The sequence below is a fragment of the Salvelinus fontinalis genome, chromosome 26, assembly GCF_029448725.1.
Source record: "Salvelinus fontinalis isolate EN_2023a chromosome 26, ASM2944872v1, whole genome shotgun sequence".
In the NCBI taxonomy this organism is placed as follows: Eukaryota; Metazoa; Chordata; class Actinopteri; order Salmoniformes; family Salmonidae; genus Salvelinus; species Salvelinus fontinalis.
In genome coordinates, this window is record NC_074690.1 from 22,248,326 (window position 1) to 22,272,678 (window position 24,353).

The 24,353-nt window shown below is 44.0% G+C and overlaps 1 protein-coding gene across 2 annotated transcripts; it reads right to left on the reverse strand.

The window, feature by feature from the left end:
• Positions 1–235: 235 nt before the first annotated feature.
• Positions 236–24,334, reverse strand: LOC129823932 (ATP-binding cassette sub-family D member 3-like). Of its 2 annotated transcripts, none has more exons than XM_055883060.1 (22): positions 24,188–24,334; positions 23,544–23,580; positions 22,238–22,333; positions 21,986–22,074; positions 8,577–8,646; positions 8,024–8,121; positions 7,117–7,240; positions 6,845–6,901; positions 6,538–6,680; positions 6,343–6,412; positions 5,805–5,874; positions 5,567–5,664; positions 5,389–5,480; positions 3,426–3,520; positions 3,201–3,273; positions 3,033–3,096; positions 2,801–2,878; positions 2,548–2,703; positions 2,153–2,272; positions 1,808–1,912; positions 1,309–1,365; positions 236–1,124 (listed from the first exon to the last, which is right to left on the reverse strand). In XM_055883060.1, the coding sequence occupies exons 1-22, from the start codon at positions 24,295–24,297 to the stop codon at positions 1,047–1,049; spliced, it is 1,980 nt and encodes a 659-aa protein (XP_055739035.1). In that variant the 5' UTR covers positions 24,298–24,334; the 3' UTR covers positions 236–1,046. The 2 variants fall into 2 exon arrangements, with proteins under 2 accessions (XP_055739035.1, XP_055739037.1); XM_055883062.1 differs by lacking the exon at positions 24,188–24,334 and adding an exon at positions 23,834–23,987.
• Positions 24,335–24,353: the final 19 nt, after the last annotated feature.

The following is a 24,353-nucleotide window of genomic DNA, read 5'->3' on the forward strand; positions in this document are numbered from 1 at the left end:
GCACCGTGTTGGGCTAACATGCATCTGAAAAGGCTGAAGAGACAACATGGCAGAAGCTTTCTGGGGCATTTGCTTTCACCTGTCCAATTGTTTCAAGATCTGTGTGGAATCAGTGGATGAATGAAAGGAGATAGGAAGCCACTTAAGAGGTATTGGGATGCACAAACTATACTCTGATATCTAACAGAATAACACAATGGGTAGTCTGCAGAACAGAAGACCAAGGGTCTTGAAATATATATTAATGAAATATTTATTTCTAGTTCAGCTCATAGCAATGGCATTTTAAATATGCTATGTTAACAAAAGTACCACGTCCTCAATCCCCTTTTACAAAATAATCAAAGCTAAATTAAGTACAGTGTAAAGTAACTACAGTGTAGTACCTTCCAAATTGAGGCAGCATACTATAAAAGACAAAAAAAATGTGCATACATGTACTACAATTGACATATTTGGACTAGCTATGCTTAATGTCATTTACAGTTACTGGCTTCATGAAAGAATGCACTTCAGTGTTTCAACAAACAGCACTAAACAAACATTTAATTCAACATTAAAACTGACCATTTTAAATAATGAAAAACAATGCAATATTAACAGAAATAAAATTAAAACATACAGCTAGTAAGGCTAGTTTTCTTAGTACATTATTTGCTTCATATAGAATTTTAAAAAACTCACTACACGCACGTCCTTAAACGTAGACTCTGCAATATGACATCATACACAGCGGGGCGGCTTCCTGCTCTAAACAGAATTCAATCTGCCCTTCGGAAGAGCCAATACGGTCAGTCTTGGCAGAATTCAATTTTGTTTATTTCTGCGAGCAGGAAGTGTACCCTGCTCTGTATGATGTCATATTGTGGACTCTACCTTTAATCTAATACAGGTTTAGCTATTTCTCTCTTGACATTGAGCTCCCAGTCTTCACACTGTTGCATAACATTTTAATGTTAGGACTTGACTTCTGTTCCCTATGCTTCATGTAGTGCAGAATTACTTAGGACCATCTCTGTGAGCAATAATTGGCTGTGGTGAGGTCGTTATGACCCAAACTCAATTGTTTCCTGGGTGATGGCTTTGAACTCATAGTTTCCCCTTCCGTCCATGTGCAGGTAGTACTGGAAAAGAGACAGAAATCATTGGTTAGGTGTTCTTTCTTAAAGGTCCTTTTAAATATTTGGAAAGTATTTTAACCCATATAAAATAGATGTAAACTCTCTTAAAATTAAAAAAGGACAAAAGAACAGGGCTTTAGTATTCACCTGCATTTTACGTTTCATCGTTCGGTGTGAAAGGACTTACCTCATGGTGCTTCCACAAAGACTTCCTGTGAGAAACCGTGAACAACGTGATGCCCACCTGTGGAAAGGTAAATATGACATCCCATAAGCTCGGAAAACACTTTCTCAGTCTTCTGTAAGTTTATTTAACTAGGCAAATCAGTTAAATTATTTTTACAATGACGGCCTACCAAAAGGCAAAAGTCCTTTAAAGATTAAAAATAAGAAAAAACACACATGACGACAAGAGAGACAACATAAAGAGATACCTAAGACAACATGGTAGCAGCACAAGACATGGCACAAACATTATTGGGCACAAACAACAGCACAAAGGGCAAGAAGGTAGAGACAATAACACATCACATCAAGTTACCATGCATCAGTTTCCTTGGATCTTTTTCATTCCTCTTTCACAATGTGCACATAAATAATAGATTTTTAAATAATTATCATTATATTGACAAAATGGCCTATTTAATGTATAATCTTCATTATTAGTCCACGGTGTTGTATCTTACCGTCCTACAATGGCTGTAGATGAAGTCCTCCACATCTACACTCACAGCACTGGTGCACTCATCCAGGATGGCAAACTGGGGCTTATGGTAGAACAGACGGGCCATCTAGATACCAGAGAGAGCAAGAGAGTGTGAGTGAGTGAGCGAGAGTCCAATCAATGAAAAGCTACATTTACCCATTTTACAGCCATATGTGCTTGTAAAATGGTCTTAAACGTCATGGCAACATAAATGGAGTGAAGTGCTATGCCGCTAGCAGAATTAGTGTGGCATAGAAAGAGACAAAACAACTACACGTGTCTACACTATTGTTTTAGTTTTTTTAGGAAATGAGCAGTGACTTACAGCCATCCTCTGTTTCTCTCCTCCACTGAGGACGTCCATCCAGTCCTGGACTGTGTCCCAGCTGCCCTCCCTCTCCAGGATGTGACCAAGCTGGACGTTGTCCAGGTACTCCTTCAGCACCTATTCCCCAGCACAACACACACATCCCATTACACACACACAAAGACAGAGAGACGCACAGATACGTACAAACACGCCAGTATACCACACTGTCAGCAAACAGCATGCATAGCTTAGTGTTATCCTCAGACATACCACATCCTACTGACAGAGGCCACATACAGCACACTGTTCTTTCTTCTTGAGAAGCATTACAATCATTGGTCCAGAAAAAGGCTGCTGTGATTGGATATATGATCCAGTAATGAGCTGATGTGATTAGATAGTTAGTCTACCTTATCAAAGGTGCCCTTCCTCCTCTGGTCCTCCACTGTATCTGGGTAGATCACCTGATCCCTCAGAGAGCCCAGGGTCATGTATGGCCTCTGGGGAACATAGAAGAGTTTCCCTCGCTCAGGTTTGGTGAGACGGCCACCAAACAGAGGCCAGAGCTGAGAAACAGACACATCCATTACTACTCATGAATGTAAAACAGTCAACACTACAGCAACATAACAGGCTTTTTAAGCAATTGTTGATTCCTCATACCTCTCCCAGGACTCTGAAGAGTGAGCTCTTCCCACAGCCGTTGGGGCCACACACCAAGACGTTTGTCCCTGACGTCACCTTAGGTTAGCAGGGGATGGGAAGGCACAGTTCAGCCATTTGCACTTACAGATTAAACAGTCCCTCGACCGTCAAAAGTCTAGTCTTTCGATTTCATGAATTGTATAAATTGGTTCAGTACGGAGTTGCTCCTAGGTGGGATTGAGATACTCACCTCAAAGCTGAGGTCTTTGATAAGAATGTCCCCATTGGGCGTTGCAAGAGGTGTATGCTCAAACCTGAGACACAAGTACAACGTCAAACAAGGTAGTACCTACTTTCATTAAGCGTGTTAATCATGTTTATTCTATTGCTATAACACATGTATCTGTCAGACACATACTTAATAATCTTGTCTTTGTGGATGATTTCACCACTTCCTGGGACCAAGGTGATTCTATCTTGTAATTCACCATCTGAAAATGTGACAAAAAAATCTAAAGCAATCATCTCTCACATCAACTAGTAAAATGTTCTCATGTTCCTGCATTAGAGTACTACAATATGAAACTGCTATCCAACAACAATAATATCATCAATACATTATCAGGGAACATGCAGCGGGCACCTCTTCCTCCTTGTTGAGAGACCATGGTCCTCTCGTATTTCCCAGAGTTCAGCTCTTTCAGGACTTTCATGATCTCGGTGATGCGAGCTGTGAACCTGTAGGGGGACAGCAGGGGTCATTGAGGAGGGGACAGCAGGGGTCATTGAGGAGGGGACAGCAGGGGTCATTGAGGAGGGGACAGCAGGGGTCATTGAGGAGGGGACAGCAGGGGTCAGTGAGGAGGAGACAGCAGGGGTCAGTGAGGAGGAGACAGCAGGGGTCATTGAGGAGGAGACAACAGGGGTCAGTGAGGAGGAGACAACAGGGGTCAGTGAGGAGGAGACAGCAGGGGTCAGTGAGGAGGGGACAGCAGGGGTCAGTGAGGAGGAGACAGCAGGTTTCATTGATGAGGAGACAGCAGGGGTCAGTGAGGAGGAGACAGCAGGGGTCATTGAGGAGGGGACAGCAGGGGTCATTGAGGAGGGGACAGCAGGGGTCATTGAGGAGGGGACAGCAGGGGTCAGTGAGGAGGGGACAGCAGGGGTCAGTGAGGAGGAGACAGCAGGGGTCATTGAGGGGACAGCAGGGGTCAGTGAGGAGGAGACAGCAGGGGTCAGTGAGGAGGAGACAGCAGGGGTCATTGAGGAGGGGACAGCAGGGGTCATTGAGGAGGGGACAGCAGGGGTCATTGAGGAGGAGACAGCAGGGGTCAGTGAGGAGGAGACAGCAGGGGTCATTGAGGAGGAGACAACAGGGGTCAGTGAGGAGGAGACAACAGGGGTCAGTGAGGAGGAGACAGCAGGGGTCAGTGAGGAGGGGACAGCAGGGGTCAGTGAGGAGGAGACAGCAGGTTTCATTGAGGAGGAGACAGCAGGGGTCAGTGAGGAGGAGACAGCAGGGGTCATTGAGGAGGGGACAGCAGGGGTCATTGAGGAGGGGACAGCAGGGGTCATTGAGGAGGGGACAGCAGGGGTCAGTGAGGAGGGGACAGCAGGGGTCAGTGAGGAGGAGACAGCAGGGGTCATTGAGGGGACAGCAGGGGTCAGTGAGGAGGAGACAGCAGGGGTCAGTGAGGAGGAGACAGCAGGGGTCATTGAGGAGGGGACAGCAGGGGTCATTGAGGAGGGGACAGCAGGGGTCATTGAGGAGGGGACAGCAGGGGTCAGTGAGGAGGAGACAGCAGAGGTCATTGAGGAGGGGACAGCAGGGGTCAATGAGGAGGGGACAGCAGGGGTCATTGAGGAGGGGACAGCAGGGGTCATTGAGGAGGGGACAGCAGGGGTCATTGAGGAGGAGACAGCAGGGGTCATTGAGGAGGAGACAGCAGGGGTCATTGAGGAGGTGACAGCAGGGGTCATTGAGGAGGGGACAGCAGGGGTCATTGAGGAGGGGACAGCAGGGGTCATTGAGGAGGGGACAGCAGGGGTCAGTGAGGAGGAGACAGCAGGGGTCAGTGAGGAGGGGACAGCAGGGGTCAGTGAGGAGGGGACAGCAGGGGTCATTGAGGAGGGGACAGAAGGGGTCGTTGAGGAGGGGACAGCAGGGGTCATTGAGTAGGGGACAGCAGGGGTCAGTGAGGAGGGGACAGCAGGGGTCAGTGAGGAGGGGACAGCAGATGGAGGGAAAGAAGAACAAGTGGAGCAATCTCAGACCATTAAACCAGTGAACAATTGAACTGGTCTCAGATCTGTTTGTGCTCTTACCGTCTCCATTGCTGTCATTTTCAGGCCAAACAGTCTTGCCTCACAGCAATATTCAAATATGAACATTAATGAGAACAGAGGATTGGATCCTAATTTGATAACCCCCACAACTATGCAAATATTGGAACTCTATCGCAATAACTGACAGGAAGTTGACATGATAGCACAAACAGACTGGCATTCAGACTACCAGTGAACCACCAAACCATTGAACCACCGAACCAATGAACCATTGCACCAGTTGAACCAATTGTGAGATAGAAGCATTGTGTATGACTGACCCAGAGAGCCTGCTCATCTCTCTGCCAGCCAGGACGATCCTGCCCAGGGCCTGAGACATGCTCAGCAACATACGCCCACTCTGGTAATAGTCCTGAATGAGAACGAGGGAGAGGAGAGACAGGGAAGTTAGGATCTCAACCATCCAGAACACAGACACACACTCTTTGTCTCTCCTACCTCTAGCAGCTCAGCGTGGGTACTGCGTAGGTGGCGTGGGTGGGTATGGTTCAGGAACGGCCTGCTCACCACCAGGTACCCCACAACAGTGGCAATATCTACAGAGATGGGAAAACCACAAGTAGTTCATTCAGCTATTTTCAGTTAATTCAGCTATATTATCTTAATTCGGATGAGAGAATATGAATAAAGCAATTGATAACAAACTTCAAATCAAAGACATGACAAGTATTCTCACACTTTGCAATGATGCTATCCACGAAACCAGTTGAAAAGCGGAAGACAATGAAATTGTGCAAATGATCCACCTAGGGGTAAAAGGGAATGCAACGTGAGACATTGTATATGCACTGCAGTATAGATATTCTGTGATACCATAGTACAGGGCCCGCAAGTGATTTTATTTGGCCGCCCAACTTTAAATTGTTTTTTTAATGTTGGGTACATAAAAGACTGTAAATTCCCCCAGCAAATCAGCTCCAATTGATTTTAATTCTGGGAATCTGTTCCAAAGTATTCCCACGCATAATAGAGAGATATATGTGATCGTATACAAATGTAAGCAAGGTTTGAAATTATGATGTTTTAGTCAAATATTATATCTGTTTGGGCTTCTTGCGGTCAATTTGCAGTCTACAAATGATTTGAAATTATGTTCCGGCCCCCTGACCATCCACCCAAGAAAAAAATCATCCTCCGGCTGAATCTAGTTGCTGATCCCTGCCATAGTAAGTCAACTACCGCCACTGATACATTTAAAGTCCCTGCCCTCTCACCAGTTTCTGGAAGGTAGAGTGAATGGTCTGCTTCTCCCTCAGGTTTCCATTGTAGAAGGCAATTTCTTCACTGTGGGAAACAAAACATTAAACCTTTAATTTTTCACAGTGGAAAAAGAACATGGAAACAGAAATTCTTTGTCTAAAAAAAGAAGAGAGGGACAGTAGTAAGGAGCGATGTGTGTCCCGACTGACCTGTTGGTGATTAGGCGTGAGTTGACGAATCTGTACTCTCCCTCGTATCTCTGCTCCATCACCGTCATCTTGCCGATTGGCCGCCGCAGACGTGTCAGGATGAGCCCAGAGAACACCAGGTAGCCTATCATACAGGCAGGACCCTGAGGGGAGAGGAAAGTAGAATAGAGACGGTAGAAACTATATTCTGCTGTACGGATGCATTGGAGATTATCATGGTCACTCTTTCAATTTAAACTACATAAGCCTAACTGTAGGACAATTCCAGAGATCCATAGAAGGCTACATTAGACAAAGCAAGACTCACCTGTGGCCCGATGGCCGAGGTCAACTTGAAGATGTACAGACCAATGTCCAATAGAGGCTGAAGGGACAGAAAACCTGTCTGATTATCATCATAGGTTCAGTGTACTGTCAATAGCGGTAGATTGTATCAGGCTTTGAGCAGCATTAGTTGTCTCTACAACAGAGGTATTTTTTAATAGCCTGGTTGAATCCGACTGAATTCTGCACTAACCCTTGTTTCATTTGAGTGCAGAATTCGGTCTAGTTTATCCAGGCTATTTAAGTGCAGGTTACCTTGCTGATGTTGGAGTAGAGGTCCACTACACTGTTACAGAACCTCTCAACGTCCTGGGTCAACAGCTGGTCGGGGTTACCGATGCGGTTGTCCAGGTTACCAATCTTATAGTACGTGTAACCTCTGGTGGATGGTGTGGTGAAAACATGAATCAGGATTTGGCAGTTGGGTTATGTATTTTCTATCACTTTGAGTTTATGACGTCATTGTTCATTACACCATTGTAACAGGGTCACTACACTGTAAGTACCTATTGCATTGTGGCTACGAAATGTGTAAGATGAAAGAGGATCAAGGCTAAATCCTTCCAAACTAGCTCTATTGCTAAGGGCTAATCCACTGGGTTATATACGAACTAGAGACAGCGTCCAGAATGGAGGCGTAATCAACTTAAGTTTACATACGCTGTTTCTGGTTGCTGCCATCATTCTATATCCGTTTTTACTGGGACAACTATACCTGAGCACTAGCGCTCAGTGCGCACTGGACAGACAGCAAGCAGTACCACGCGAACATGCTCCGGGAACTCTGCCAGAACGTGGACAGCTACACAACCCAACCGGCACACAGTTTTGTGCTCAAAGACACTTAAGTGTCTTATTAAGAATTTTCAAATGTGACTTCTCTATGGGGCCGTCTATGGGAATTGCTTTCTGGGCCGGACTTCAGTTAAACTGCAATACCGAAGCTGTCATCTGGGCACAGCCAAACGTGTCCTTCCAGTCCGGAACCCGGGGACCTGCGCTAATCTAGTCATCCAGAAACAAATCTCCCGCTACGTGATTTGGGTTGGAAGCAAATGTTAACGTCTTTCACAAGAGACAAGCTAAGGGCAGACAGACAGATGTTCTCTCAGAAGTAATATTCTGTAAAAGTAGGCTTGGGAATGTGATCAGGAGGACTTACTGCAGGTACTCGTCATAGAGGTGCTTGGTAAGTCGAACCCGGCAACAGAGCTTCAGTTCATTCAAACCCAGCTTGAGGAAGTTGTTAACCAACGAGATCTGAAACAGGCAAACGGGCCATAATAGCAGTCTCATTTAAAAGCAGTGCATTACATTTTATAGTGCGAGTATACCACTCAATGGAATGTATGCACTGAGTAAATAATCATAAGAATCATGAACACCTCAAAAAACTTCTAATAAATATAGGCCAGGAATCACCAGTCTTATCAGGCAGTTTTAGTATTGACCAAAAATACACACAAAACGCTCTCCCCACGGGGCACAATACTAATACTAACGTAAACCCCCATTCCCAAAACATGAGGTTAACTGTTTTACTGTAAATTCATTAGTTTATTATCAAATATATTGTATTGAGAAAGTGTAATGTGTAGAATTACACATTATAATGTTAGTTGTATAATAATATATTTTGTTTTAATCTACGGGTAGTAGAGACAATTAAAACAGCAAATTAACCACAAAAATAGAAGTATGAAAGTTGCACTTACAAATGGCATGACTTTTATAAAGTTGAACAAGAGTCTCTTGAAATCTTTTGTTGAACGACCAATAATTGCACTGCAAACCAACGTCCACAAAGTGAATACACTCACAATGTCACATACAGGGCAAAAGTGGGGTCATTCTACATTGTAAACCAAAGGTGTCTGTGTTTTCAGTGTCTTTTAGCGCACAGAAAAACCCAACACTGGAAGAGCTAGATTGTCCGCACCTTTACTGTCATTAGAAAAACTTGTTTTCAGTCTTGGAGGTGGGTTTCCTAACTGATTCCGCATTTGGTTAATGTTTGCCCCTTATGAGACACTGTAGACTGAGAAGCCTATTTCACTTCCTCAAAATACCCAGCATTAATTTTGTATTTATTTTTTATTCCACCTTTATTTAACCAGGTAGGCTAGTTGAGAACAAGTTCTCATTTACAACTGCGACCTGGCCAAGTTAAAGCAAAGCAGTGCGACACAAACAACAACACAGAGTTACACATGGAATAAACAAACATACAGAAAATAATACAGTAGAAAAAGTCTATATACAGTGTGTGCAAATGAGGTAGGATGAGGGAGGTAAGGCAATAAATAGGCCATAGTGGCGAAGTAATTACAATACAGCAATTAAACACTGGAATGATAGATGTGCAGAAGATGAGTGTGCAAGTAGAGATATTGGGGTGCAAAGGAGCAAAATAAATAAAATAAATAACAGTACGGGGATGAGGTAGTTGGGCTATTTACAGATGGACTATGTACAGGTACAGTGATCTGTGAGCTGCTCTGACAGCTGGTGCTTAAAGCTAGTGAGGGAGATATGAGTCTCCAGCTCCAGTGATTTTTGCAGTTCGTTCCAGTCATTGGCAGCAGAGAACTGGAAGTACAGGCGGCCGAAGGAGGAATTGGCTTTGGGGATGACCAGTGAAATATACCTGCTGGAGCGTGTGCTACGGGTGGGTGCTGCTATGGTGACCAGTGAGCTGAGATAAGGTGGGGATTTAGATGACCTGGAGCCAGTGGGTTTGGCGACGAACATGAAGCGAGGGCCAGCCAACGAGAGCATACAGGTCGCAGTGGTGGGTAGTTATGTACAGGTGCAGTGATCTGTGAGCTGCTCTGACAGATGGTGCTTAAAGTTAGTGAGGGAGATATGAGTGGAACGATTTTTGCAATTCGTTCCAGTCATTGGCAGCAGAGAACTGGAAGGAAAGACGATCAAAGGAGGAATTGGCTTTGGGGGTGACCAGTGAAATAGACCTGCTGGAGCTCGTGCTGCTATGGTGACCAGTGAGCTGAGATAAGGTGGGGCTTTACCTAGCAAAGACTTAGAGGACCTGGAGCCAGTGGGTTTGGCGACGAACATGAAGCGAGGGCCAGCCAACGAGAGCATACAGGTCGCAGTGGTGGGTAGTATATGGGGCTTTGGTGACAAAACGGATGGCACTGTGATAGACTACATCCAATTTGCTGAGTAGAGTGTTGGAGGCTATTTTGTAAATGACATTGCCGAAGTCAAGGATCGGTAAGATAGTCAGTTTTACGAGGGTATGTTTGGCAGCATGAGTGAAGGATGCTTTGTTGCGAAATAGGAAGCAGATTCTTGATTTAATTTTGGATTGGAGATGCTTAATGTGAGTCTGGAAGGAGAGTTTAGTCTAACCAGACACCTAGGTATTTGTAGTTGTCCACATATTCTAAGTCAGAACCGTCCAGAGTAGTGATGCTGGACGGGCGGGCAGGTGCTGGTATCGATCGGTTGAAGAGCATGCATTTAGTTGTACTTGCATTTAAGAGCAGTTGGAGGCCACGGAAGGAGAGTTATATGGCATTGAAGCTCGTCTGGAGGTTAGTTAACAGTGTCCAAAGAAGGGCCAGAAGTATACAGATGGTATCGTCTGAGTAGAGGTGGATCAGAGAATCACCAGCAGCAAAGAGCGACATCATTGATGTATACAGAGAAAATCTAAGATAACTCAACTGTATCATAAATTTAGACTTTTTTTGCCGAGGATGCTTTAGTTGCGCAATTTTACATCTAGCTATGGTGTTTGGTGCAGTAGCTCTCAAGTAAACAAATTGCATGACGTGTTATGTAAACAGTCGGCGCTGCTGAGCAGGTCTGCATCACACTCTATGCTATTGTATAGATAGCATTGGTTCACTTCCGGGTTGGAGTGAGTAGTCGCACTTCGCTTCGCTCCACAGGTAATATTACATTTCATTACAGTACAACAGTTTGATTTGTTTGATCTGAGCAATTTTTCTTAGCTAGCTACATAGCCGTCTTTGTATCAAAGATAATTGTGTAGTTTAGAGTAATTATCGAGGTTAGCTAGCCAGCTATTTTCGTCCTTCTAACGTAGTCAACACTGCTAGCCAGCTAGCCAACTTCTACCGAATAGCAGCACTGTAGAAACTATTACATTACAACGGAACGACTTGATTAGTGTAGTGTTAGCTAGCTACATAGTTGTCTTTGCTGTCTTTGTATCTAAGATAATTGTGTAGTTTAGAGTAATTATCGAGGTTAGCTAGCCAGCTATTTTCGTCCGCCGCGCCACCGTTCTCCTACCTAGTCAACAACTGCTAGCTAGCTAGTCAACTTCTACCGACTAGCAGCACTGTAGAAACTAATAATACATTACAACGGAACGATTTGATTAGTGTAGTGTTAGCTAGATACATAGTTGTCTTTGCTGTCTTTGTATCTAAGATAATTGTGTAGTTTAGAGTAATTATCGAGGTTATCGAGGTTACCTAGCCAGTTATCGAGGTTACCTAGCCAGCTACACTTTCAAACAAAGTCAACAACGCAGCCACTGCTAGCTAGCCTACTTCACCAGCCAGCAGTACTGTATCATTTTAATCATTTTAGTCAATAAGATTTTTGCAACGTAAGCTTAACTTTCTGGACATTCGAGAAGTGTAGTCCACTTGTCATTCCAATCTCCTTTGCATTAGCGTAGCCTCTTCTGTAGCCTGTCAACTATGTGTCTGTCTATCCCTGTTCTCTCCTCTCTGCACAGACCATACAAATGCTTCACACCGCGTGGCCGCTGCCACTCTAACCTGGTGGTCCCAGCGGGCACGACCCACGTGGAGTTCCAGGCAGCCTCTGGAACTGCCGATCTGCGGCCAACAAGGCAGAGTTCATCTCAGCCTATGCTTCCCTCCAGTCCCTCGACTTCTTGGCACTGACGGAAACATGGATTACCACAGATAACACTGCTACTCCTACTGCTCTCTCCTCGTCTGCCCACGTGTTCTCGCACACCCCGAGAGCTTCTGGTCAGTGGGGTGGTGGCACTGGGATCCTCATCTCCCCCAAGTGGACATTCTCTCTTTCTCTCCTGACCCATCTGTCTATCGCCTCCTTTGAATTCCATGCTGTCACAGTTACCAGCCCTTTCAAGCTTAACATCCTTATCATTTATCGCCCTCCAGGTTCCCTTGGAGAGTTCATCAATGAGCTTGACGCCTTGATAAGTTCCTTTCCTGAGGATGGCTCACCTCTCACAGTTCTGGGTGACTTTAACCTCCCAACGTCTACCTTTGACTCATTCCTCTCTGCCTCCTTCTTTCCACTCCTCTCCTCTTTTGACCTCACCCTCTCACCTTCCCCCCCTACTCACAAGGCAGGCAATACGCTTGACCTCATCTTTACTAGATGCTGTTCTTCCACTAATCTCATTGCAACTCCCCTCCAAGTCTCCGACCACTACCTTGTATCCTTTTCCCTCTCGCTCTCATCCAACACTTCCCACTTTGCCCCTATTCGGATGGTATCGCGCCGTCCCAACCTTCGCTCTCTCTCCCCCGCTACTCTCTCCTCTTCCATCCTATCATCTCTTCCCTCTGCTCAAACCTTCTCCAACCTATCTCCTGATTCTGCCTCCTCAACCCTCCTCTTCTCCCTTTCTGCATCCTTTGACTCTCTATGTCCCCTATCCTCCAGGCCGGCTCGGTCCTCCCCTCCTGCTCCGTGGCTCGACGACTCATTGCGAGCTCACAGAACAGGGCTCCGGGCAGCCGAGCGGAAATGGAGGAAAACTCGCCTCCCTGCGGACCTGGCATCTTTTCACTCCCTCCTCTCTACATTTTCCTCTTCTGTCTCTGCTGCTAAAGCCACTTTCTACCACTCTAAATGCCAAGCATCTGCCTCTAACCCTAGGAAGCTCTTTTTCACCTTCTTCTCCCTCCTGAACCCCCCCCCCCCTCCTCCCTCTCTGCGGATGACTTCGTCAACCATTTTGAAAAGAAGGTCGACGACATCCGATCCTCGTTTGCTAAGTCAAACGACACCGCTGGTTCTGCTCACACTGCCCTACCATGTGCTTTGACCTCTTTCTCCCCTCTCTCTCCAGGTGAAATCTCGAGTCTTGTGACGGCCGGCCGCCCAACAACCTGCCCGGTTGACCCCATCCCCTCCTCTCTTCTCCAGACCATTTCCGGAGACCTTCTCCCTTACCTCAACTCGCTCATCAACTCATCCTTGACCGCTGGCTACGTCCCTTCCGTCTTCAAGAGAGCGAGAGTTGCACCCCTTCTGAAAAAACCTACACTCGATCCCTACGATGTCAACAACTACAGACCAGTATCCCTTCTTTCTTTTCTCTCCAAAACTCTTGAACGTGCCGTCCTTGGCCAGCTCTCCTGCTATCTCTCTCAGAATGACCTTCTTGATCCAAATCAGTCAGGTTTCAAGACTAGTCATTCAACTGAGACTGCTCTTCTCTGTGTCACGGAGGCGCTCCGCACTGCTAAAGCTAACTCTCTCTCCTCTGCTCTCATCCTTCTAGACCTATCGGCTGCCTTTGATACTGTGAACCATCAGATCCTCCTCTCCACCCTCTCCGAGTTGGGCATCTCCGGCGCGGCCCACGCTTGGATTGCGTTCTACCTGACAGGTCGCTCCTACCAGGTGGCATGGCGAGAATCTGTCTCCGCACCACGTGCTCTCACCACTGGTGTCCCCCAGGGCTCTGTTCTAGGCCCTCTCCTATTCTCGCTATACACCAAGTCACTTGGCTCTGTCATATCCTCACATGGTCTCTCCTATCATTGCTATGCAGACGACACACAATTAATCTTCTCCTTTTCCCCTTCCGATAACCAGGTGGCGAATCGCATCTCTGCATGTCTGGCAGACATATCAGTGTGGATGACGGATCACCACCTCAAGCTGAACCTCGGCAAGACAGAGCTGCTCTTCCTCCCGGGGAAGGACTGCCCGTTCCATGATCTCGCCATCACGGTTGACAACTCCATTGTGTCCTCCTCCCAGAGTGCTAAGAACCTTGGCGTGATCCTGGACAACACCCTGTCGTTCTCAACTAACATCAAGGCGGTGACCCGTTCCTGTAGGTTCATGCTCTACAACATCCGCAGAGTACGACCCTGCCTCACACAGGAAACGGCGCAGGTCCTAATCCAGGCACTTGTCATCTCCCGTCTGGATTACTGCAACTCGCTGTTGGCTGGGCTCCCTGCCTGTGCCATTAAACCACTACAACTCATCCAGAACACCGCAGCCCGTCTGGTGTTCAACCTTCCCAAGTTCTCTCACGTCACCCCGCTCCTCCGCTCTCTCCACTGGCTTCCAGTTGAAGCTCGCATCCGCTACAAGACCATGGTGCTTGCCTACGGAGCTGTGAGGGGAACGGCACCTCCGTACCTTCAGGCTCTGATCAGGCCCTACACCCAAACAAGGGCACTGCGTTCATCCACCTCTGGCCTGCTCGCCTCCCTACCTCTGAGGAAGTACAGTTCCCGCTCAGCCCAGTCAAAACTGTTCGCTGCTCTGGCACCCCAATGATGGAACAAACTCCCTCACGACGCCAGGTCAGCGGAGTCAATCACCACCTTCCGGAGACACCTGAAACCCCACCTCTTTAAGGAATACCTAGGATAGGATAAAGTAATCCTTCTAACCCCCCCCCCCCCCTTAAAAGATTTAGATGCACTATTGTAAAGTGGTTGTTCCACTGGATATCATAAGGTGAATGCACTAATTTGTAAGTCGCTCTGGATAAGAGCGTCTGCTAAATGACTTAAATGTAAATGTAAATGTATAGCAATCACTGCAGCTGTTCACCCCATGTTAGTGGGCAAATGGACATCACCAATTTAAATCCCAAACTTAATTAACCCGCTGTGACGCAGAAATGTTACAAACTCTGTTTTAGATGAGATTGACTTTACTTTCCAAATTACCCTATTTACACTTTGTAGTAAATTTTGACACTAGAATACCTGCTTCTGACTCATATCGATGCCACATAGGTCGTTATCAAAGGGATCAGTTGCTTTCAAAGGCAGTCGCTCTTTAAACTGACCCAGCTAGTTGGGCGAGAGTGAGTCACTGGATCTAGCAAAAGGCTTTCACCAGTACCCTGATCAATTACTGAACATTGGAAAAAGCCACTGGTAGAAGGTGAACACAGCAGGATGAGGAGTGCAAAATTGGATGGACACAAAACAAACTAAATAAAGTCTCATTAATAATTTGGGCCAGTCTAGTCCTGTAGGGCTGCCAGGATCAAATGTCTGTTGATTTTTCCACCCCAAAAACAAAATTAAACCCGCTCTAGAAAATAACCAGGATTATGTTAATAACTGACTAGAAGGTAAATACAGTATTTCAAATATTTTCAAACCTGCAACCCTTCATGACCAGTGATGCCCACAAACACAATTAAACCACAACAACAATACACAAGTGAATTCATAAGCACTTAATCATATTCTGCTTCCAGGCACCCCAAGCAGCAAAGTATTCCATGCAAATGGGCACTGGACACTAGTTTACCCCTGGTATGGCAGCAACATAGTAATAAAAGAGCTTCTTGAAAAGATTGACATCTCTGCTAATGATTCCACTGTGGAGGAATTAAGAGATGATTACAACCTGTCAAATATGATAAATAACAATTCTGCAAAGCTATGTTGAAATTGCTGCTGGCAATGCTGGTGTGCTGGGGGTTTCTATGGAGTCCTACCTCTAGTGCTGAGCGATATGGCCTGAAAAATCATATCTTGATTTTATTCAAAGTCATGGGCGATTCACATCTTTATTTTTTTACGTTTTCTCTTAAACTTTGTTGAACAATTAAAAGGTCAATACACTGCATTTCAAACAGTCAGGTCAGGAATAATCTAACGAATTCAGGGCTTGTAAAATTATACCTAGGCTAAATATGCGCCTTCAACAATAAGACCCACTAATAATTGTATTATTTTAGCCTGCTTTTGTTGCAATAACCACTGATCTAGCTTTCAAGTCAGTCTATGAAAATGACATTTTTGTTACAAATTGAACAGGAACCATGCATAATGCACATTCAGTAATATTGATTAACTTCTTGTAGCAGGCATTATAGAAAATGAACACAGGTTTCATAAATACTCTCTGAAGCATAAGCCCATGTGCTAGTGAGTAGCCAGCTAATCTTTATATTTAAAGTCTAGCCAACTTGGATCTATTTGCTTGCTAACGAGTTAGAACAGTTCAACTGTTATGACCCTGATGTCCATCTTAAACTGTTTGAACAACATAGCCTGTTCACTTTGTTTAGATATTGAAATCAAGTGTCCTACCTAGATAAGATTATTTATCAGAATGAGAAAGTGTTGCCAATTCCTTATATAAATGCATATTTTTATGCTCATTGCACATTCATAAAACGCAGACTATACAGCTAGCACAACAGTATGTGGCTAAAATGCTGAAAAAGCGGTACGTGGTACTGCAATGCCGCGTGCGACAGAAATTGAGCATTAACCAACACAAAAACATCCTATGGAGTTCTGCATTAGCAACGAACAGCCCCCGTGATATGCAACTTTTCAGGGAAGCTAGAAACCAATATACACAGGTAGTTAGAAAAGCCAAGGCTAGCTTTTTCCAAGCAGAAATTTGCTTCCTGCAACACAATCTCAAAAAAGTTCTGGGACACTGTAAAGTCCATGGAGAATAAGAACACCTCCTCCCAGCTGCCCACTGCACTGAGGACAGGAAACTCACCACTGATAAATCCACTATAATTGAGAATTTCAATAAGCATTTTTCTACGGCTGGCCATGCGTTCCACCTGGCTACCCCTACCCCGGTGAACAGCACTGCACCCCCCACAGCAACTCGCCCAAGCCTTCCCCATTTCTCCTTCTCCCAAATCCAGTCAGCTGATGTTCTGAAAGAGCTGCAAAATCTGGACCCCTACAAATCAGACAATCTGGACCCTTTCTTTCTAAAATTATCTGCCGAAATTGTTGCAACCCTTATGTCATGACGTTGGCCTGGGGGTAGGTATATGACAGTCATAAATACCTCTCCCCCCTTTTTACTCTCTCTGCCCTACTGATGTGACATTTGAAAATCCTTTGGTTAACTTCTCTGGGATATGTGGGACGCCAACGTCCCACTTGGCCAAAAGCCAGTAAAAATGCAGAGCGCCAAATTCAAATAAATTACTATAAAAATCTAACTTTCATTAAATCACACATGAAAGACACCAAATTAAAGCTACACTTGTTGTAAATCCAGCCAACATGTCTGATTTCAAAAAGGACTTACGGTTGAAAGCACACCTTGCGATTATGTTAGGTCAGTACATAGCCACAGAAAAACACAGCCATTTTTCCAGCCAGAGAGGAGTAACAAAAAGCAGAAATAGAGATCAAATTAATCACTAACCTTTGATGATCTTCATCAGATGACACTCATAGGACTTCATGTTACACAATACATGTATGTTTTGTTCAGTAAAGTTCATATTTATATCCAAAAATGTGAGTTTAGGCGGGACGCTATTGTCTCACTTGGCAAAAAGCCAGAGAAAATGCAGAGCGCCAAATTCAAATAAATTACTATAAAAATCCAACTTTAATTAAATCACACATGAAAAATACCAAATTAAAGCTACACTGGTTGTGAATCCAGCCAACATGTCAGAATTCAAATAGACTTTTCGCCGAAAGCAAGCGATGCTATTATCTGAGTTAGCACCATAGTAAACAAAGAGAGAGAAGCATATTTCAACCCTGCAGGCGCAACACAAAACGCAGAAATAAAAACATAATTCATGCCTTACCTTTGACGAGCTTCTGTTGTTGGCACTCCAATATGTCCCATAAACATCACAAATGGTCCTTTTGTTCGATCAATTTCGTCGATATATATCCAAAATGTCCATTTATTTGGCGTGTTTGATCCAGAAAAACACTGGTTCCAACTTGTGAAACGTGACTACAAAATATCTCAAAAGTTACTGTAAACTTTGCCAAAACATTTCAAACTACTTTTGTAATACAACTTTAGGTATTTTTTTACGTAAATAATCGATAAAATTGAAGACGGGATGATCTGTGTTCAATACAGGATTAAAACAATTGTAGCTAGCTTTCTGGTCATGCGCCTCTAACAAACAGGACACTTCGAGTGACCCTCGTTCAAGATGGCCGTACTTCTTCATTACACAAAGGAAAAATCCTAAACCAATTTCTAAAGACTGTTGACATCCAGTGGAAGCGGTAGGAACTGCAAGAAGGTCAATTACAAAATCTGTATTCCCAATGAAAATCCATTGAAAAGAGCGTGACCTCAACAAAAAAAAAATCTGAATGGTTTGTCCTTGGGGTTTAGCCTGCTAAATAAGTTCTGTTATACTCACAGACATGATTCAAACAGTTTTAGAAACTTCAGAGTGTTTTCTATCCAAATCTGCTAATAATATGCATATCTTATCTTCTGGGGATGAGTAGCTGGAAGTTGAATTTGGGTATGCTTTTCATCCAAACGTGAAAATGCTGCCCCCTATCCTAGAGGAGTTAACATAGAGATTCTGGGAACATCAGAAGGTGGGGGGAAATGAACTATATTCTGGTAATCCGACCAATTGAACATTTGCGGTGGTACTTAATAAATATGATGTCAGTTCGGTTGTCATCTGAGACATTCTCATCAATGATAGGATGACATAAACTCTACAGTGGAAAGTCTGCACATTCTAGTTATCGGAGTCACATGGAATTGTTGTTCAATTTAAATGTTTGAATATAAAATTATTGGTGAAGAGATTAAATGTAATTTTAGCTTCCAAATGACAGATTTGGGTTTTCATAAGGTTAGGGCTCTGCTCAATCAGTGGCCCGCCCCTGTGAAGAGACATGGGTTATAAAACTTTTCAAACACGCCCTCTTCTCCCTCCACTATATAAAGCCTTGACGAAAATGTAACCTCCTGTTCCAAGTACGTGAGGTCTGCAGCCTCTGCGTTAAAAGGGCAAATAACTATCTGTTCCGAGGATGTTAGGATGACGATCCGATATCAGAATGGTTCAGATGTCAACTACAGAACTAAGCCAACCTCAGCGTAAGCTTTGGTTGCGAATGGTATGAACTTTGAACTCTTATTCACTACAGAAGTGATACCTCCTAGCCGTTGAGTTAGCAACAGCAGCTGCAAACGTGGGCTAAAAAAGGACAGACAGAGTATCCCGTCTACCACACAACAATGTTACTACAACGTATCCAATTTACCAGCAGATACATTCTTCAAAGGACACGGCCCTTCATCTACCACCAACCTACCGAAGCACAGCTCAGAGTAAATATTTATTGCATTTTCCTTTTCCAAATGGCCGGTAATTTAGAATGCATAAGATACTGTATTTACGATAGAGACACCGCTTCTCCCTTTGTTCCTCGGTCTTCCCGCTCTTTCACTCAAACCCAGCCCATTTTCTTTGTGTAACCAGCTGTCATATCTGTTCCGCCAGCTAGGGACGTTTTCCTTTATGAAGTAATTCGTAATCAAGGTATGATTCATTCTGTGTATATGTAATTCTGTGTGATTAGTTAGGTATTTAGTAAATAAATAATTAACCCCAATTTTGTATTGCTGATTCAACTTGTTAGCCAGGGTTCGTGAAGATAACCAAGAATTTACAACTTTCAGATGAGACTGAAATAAGGTGACTGCTATTGATGTAAAATATTACTAGGTCTTTAAGAGTTTATTCGGAAGATAACAGCTCTATAAATATTATTTTTTGTGGTGCCCCAACTTTCTAGTTAATTACATTTACATGATTAGCTCAATCAGGTAATAATAATTACAGAGAAAGGATTTTATAGAATAGCATGTCATATCACTTATATCATATCACTTAATCCGGCATAGCCAAAGACATGACACCTATTACTAGCCTGTTCAACCTCTCTTTCGTGTCGTCTGAGATTCCCAAAGATTGGAAAGCAGCTGCGGTCATCCCCATCTTTAAAGGGGGGGGGACACTCTAGACCCAAACTGCTACAGACCTATATCTATCCTACCCTGCCTTTCTAAGGTCTTCGAAAGCCAAGTCAACAAAGATTACCGACCATTTCGAATCCCACCATACCTTCTCCGCTATGCAATCTGGTTTCAGAGCTGGTCATGGATGCACCTCAGCCACGCTCAACGTCCTAAACGATATGCTAACCGCCATTGATAAGAAACAATACTGTGCAGCCGTATTCATTGACCTGGCCAAGGCTTTCGACTCTGCCAATCACCACATCCTCATCGGCAGACTCGATAGCCTTGGTCTCTCAAATGATTGCCTCGCCTGGTTCACCAACTACTTCTCTGATAGAGTTCAGTGTGTCAAATCGGAGGGCCTGTTGTCCGGGCCTCTGGCAGTCTCTATGGGGGTGCCACAGGGTTCAATTCTTGGACCGACTCTCTTCTCTGTATACATCAATGATGTCGCTCTTGCTGCTGGTGAGTCTCTGATCCACCTCTACGCAGACGACACCATTCTGTATACTTCTGGCCCTTCTTTGGACACTGTGTTAACAACCCTCCAGACGAGCTTCAATGCCCTACAACTCCCCTTCCGTGGCCTCCAATTGCTCTTAAATACAAGTAAAACTAAACACATGCTCTTCAACCGATCGCTGCCTGCACCTGCCCGCCCGTCCAACATCACTACTTTGGATGGTTCTGACTTAGAATATGTGGACAACTACAAATACCTAGGTGTCTGGTTAGACTGTAAACTCTCCTTCCAGACTCACATCAAACATCTCCAATCCAAAGTTAAATCTAGAATTGGCTTCTTATTTCGCAACAAAGCATCCTTCACTCATGCGGCCAAACATACCCTTGTAAAACTGACCATCCTACCGATCCTCGACTTCGGCGATGTCATTTACAAAATAGCCTCCAACACCCTAGTCAATAAACTGGATGCAGTCTATCACAGTGCCATCCGTTTTGTCACCAAAGCCCCATATACTACCCACCACTGCGACCTGTACGCTCTCGTTGCCTGGCCCTCGCTTCATACTCGTCACCAAACCCACTGGCTCCAGGTCATCTACAAGACCCTGCTAGGTAAAGTCCCTCCTTATCTCAGCTCGCTGGTCACCATAGCAGCACCCACCTGTAGCACGCGCTCCAGCAGGTATATCTCTCTGGTCACCCCCAAAACCAATTCTTCCTTTGGCCGCCTCTCCTTCCAGTTCTCTGCTGCCAATGACTGGAATGAACTACAAAAATCTCTGAAACTGGAAACACTTATCTCCCTCACTAGCTTTAAGCACCAGCTGTCAGAGCAGCTCACAGATTACTGCACCTGTACATAGCCCATCTATAATTTAGCCCAAACAACTACCTCTCCCCCTACTGTATTTATTTATTTTGCTCCTTTGCACCCCCTTATTTCTATCTCTACTTTGCACATTCTTCCACTGCAAATCTATCATTCCAGTGTTTTACTTATTATATTGTATTTACTTCGCCACCATGGCCTTTTTTTGCCTTTACCTCCCTTATCTCACCTCATTTGCTCACATTGTATAGACTTATTTTTTTTTATTGACCATGTGTAACTCTGTGTTGTTGTTGTATGTGTCGAACTGCTTTGCTTCATCTTGGCCAGGTCGCAATTGTAAATGAGAACTTGTTCTCAACTTGCCTACCTGGTTAAATAAAATAAAAATGTATTTTCCACATGTTCATTGATACTCTCGTTTTAGTAGGGTCTCCTCTGTTGTACATTTTGGCAGTTGAGACAAAAAGGGTATCGTTAGAAAATGTAAGTTCTCCTCTAATACAGTAAAATAACGTCTCTAAGCGTTTCGGTGTCCATACGACTGATTATGTTGGACCAAACCTCAAATACAGAGTTTAAACTGCTTGTTGTCAGGGTGAAGTTATCATTCGTCTGTGTTGTTGTAAGTGGCAGGGGGAGGGGCTTGGTGCCTGTGTACGAGTGGGAAGGTGCACAGAGCACAGAAGGAGTCGAGACCAAAAAGACAGAACACTTATAAAAACGAACACAACATTTTTAAAAACTAGATTTTTGCGATACAGGCATTTGGAACATCGACCTGAAACATTAGATATTTTGCCCAGCCCTACCTACCTCTCGATCATGGTGCCATTCTGGATCATCCACACATCACAGTAGGTTCTGGCCACCAGCATGGCAGCGATGAGGAGACAGTATCCTGACTGTGGAGAGGTAGATTACCAGAAATAGGTCAACACAAGTGATCGGGAGATGTGTGGAGATGTTACACAATACACTTCCTTACATTAAGTGAAATGTAATTCCAATCAAGATGAAAATGTTGGAGTGCATTCAAAGTCATCAAGTTTGTAGAAGAGCTCTTACCTCTTTGCAGAACACTCCAGGAACCATGATCTTCACTATCTTCAGGATACGTGCAAAGAACACCTTGTCCACCACCGTCCTTTCCTTCTTGGCCTCCTGACACACATCATACCAAACATTTACAGATTAATCCGATAAATAAACCCCTTCAAATCTCACCAGCTCAGTCCTACTGGTTAATCTGGTAAAGGCATGTGGATATTGACATTATTGCCAAAATGTTGTCCCTGGGTGTGGTAAGACAGGGGTTCCCAAACTTTTTCACTATGGCCCCCCTTCCAGCCTTGGTGAAGATCCCGCGCAAGCGCCATGTCCATTTCTATTGACACAAACACTGCTCGTGACACAAACTGTTCACATCCCTCTTGTTGGTGGAAAGAATTTTGCAGGTTTCAAGCTTATTTCCTGCAATTCTATGCAATTTGACATGGGGTGCAAAGAACCTTCAGCAGTTTTAAAGCAAATTTTCTTGCAATTCTGTACATTTTGGCATGTTATATGTATTCATGTGCTATTTGAGTGACAAAAAATTACAACACTATCTATAGGTTAAAAAATAAAAATGTTAGCTGACATGGGCTAGTTGATCTGGACATTTCTGATAAGTTATAAATAGCTCTCTAAGGTATGCAATGACTAAAATGACAAGAGGAACTGATGATGCACTACCCAATTTTGAAATTGCACCTTGTGCATTTTACTATTACAACTTTCAAGAGTAAGTTTAAAGCCGGATTAAGTTTCTAAAATAAATAAATAAATGTTAAAATATATATATATATTTCAACAGGACGATGTTTTTCAACAGAACAATGACCCAACACACCTCCAGGCTGTGTAAGGGCTATTTGACCAAGGAGAATGATGAAGTGCTGCATCAGATGACCTGGCATCCACAATCCCCCCAATTGAGATGGTTTGAGATGAGTTTGACCGCAGAGGGAAGGAAAAGCAGCCAACAAGTGCTCAGCATATGTGGGAACTCCAAGACTGTTGGAAAAGCATTCCCGGTGAAGCTGGTTGAGAGAATGCCAAGAGTGTGCAAAGCTGTCATCAAGGCAAAGGGTGGCTACTTTGAAGAATTTCAGATATAAAATATATTTTGATTTGTTGAAAAACTTTTTGGTTACTACATGAGCCCATATGTGTTATTTCATAGTTGATGTCTTCACTATTATTCTACAATGTAGAAAATTGTTAAAATAAAGAAAAAAAATACTATGGTAAGAGAGAGATTTCAACATTGAGTGTTGTAAGAATCTTACAACTCAGTAGTTGGTAACATTTCCTGAATACAAACACTTACATCTTTGCTCAACTGTAGTTCTGATGATCTTTTCACCCTAAACATAAAACAGTAAATGAAACCAATCAATGGTACCGAAAGACACACAACACACTCATATTACTTTGTTAGCTAGACCTTGGGATCCTGACCACCCAGCTATAACAGGCAATTCAATAATAGCCACACAGGACCTCTGAGTGTCAGTAGAGAACATTTACTCCATAAACTACTAGCTACCTAAAAGTGTTAAAACAACATAACAGAAATCTCTGATTCAATGTCATCATACTGCAACTTGTCTCAGTTACATTTTGTCTGACAAGTGCCGCGTTCAAAACTACTGGGAACTCGGAAATCTCCGAATTAAGTGCGTTCTTAACAACTGGGAATTCGGCAAAAAAAACTATCTCCAACTGGGAAAATCGTTAAGAACCGTCATCCAACTCGGGAACTCGCGACTCTTCCTAGAGCTCCGACTTTCCTAACTGAAGATCACTGACGTCATGATTTGACCTCTTACTTTCCCCTAGTTCCCAGTTGTTTTCAACGCGACATTACTAGCTAGCCAATGTTGGCTACATCAGTTTAGCATTATGATGGCCCGTCATCTAGCTAATCTTACTTTAGCTACGAAATAGTTGTCAAGTTTTTAACTTAGCTACCCATTTATCTTGGCAGCATGTCTTTTCCTCTTGAGAAGATACAAGGCAACGATTGTGGCGCCTGCTACAGTGCAGTTCTTAGCTGTCAAGTATTTACTGATCGCCGCCATGTTTTCATCTGTCGACCGACCAAAGAAGTAACGAGATGCATGCTGGGGTAGCTACC

Coding starts and splice junctions, on each gene's coding strand:
- LOC129823932 (XM_055883060.1), bottom strand. CDS start 24,297: ATGGCGGCGATCAGTAAATACTTGACAGCTAAGAACTGCACTGTAGCA. Junction 23,581..24,187: donor CATGCTGCCAAGATAAATGG/GTAGCTAAGTTA, acceptor TTTTATGTTTAG/GGTGAAAAGATCATCAGAAC. Junction 8,647..21,985: donor AATGGCACCATGATCGAGAG/GTAGGTAGGGCT, acceptor GTTGGTTTGCAG/TGCAATTATTGGTCGTTCAA.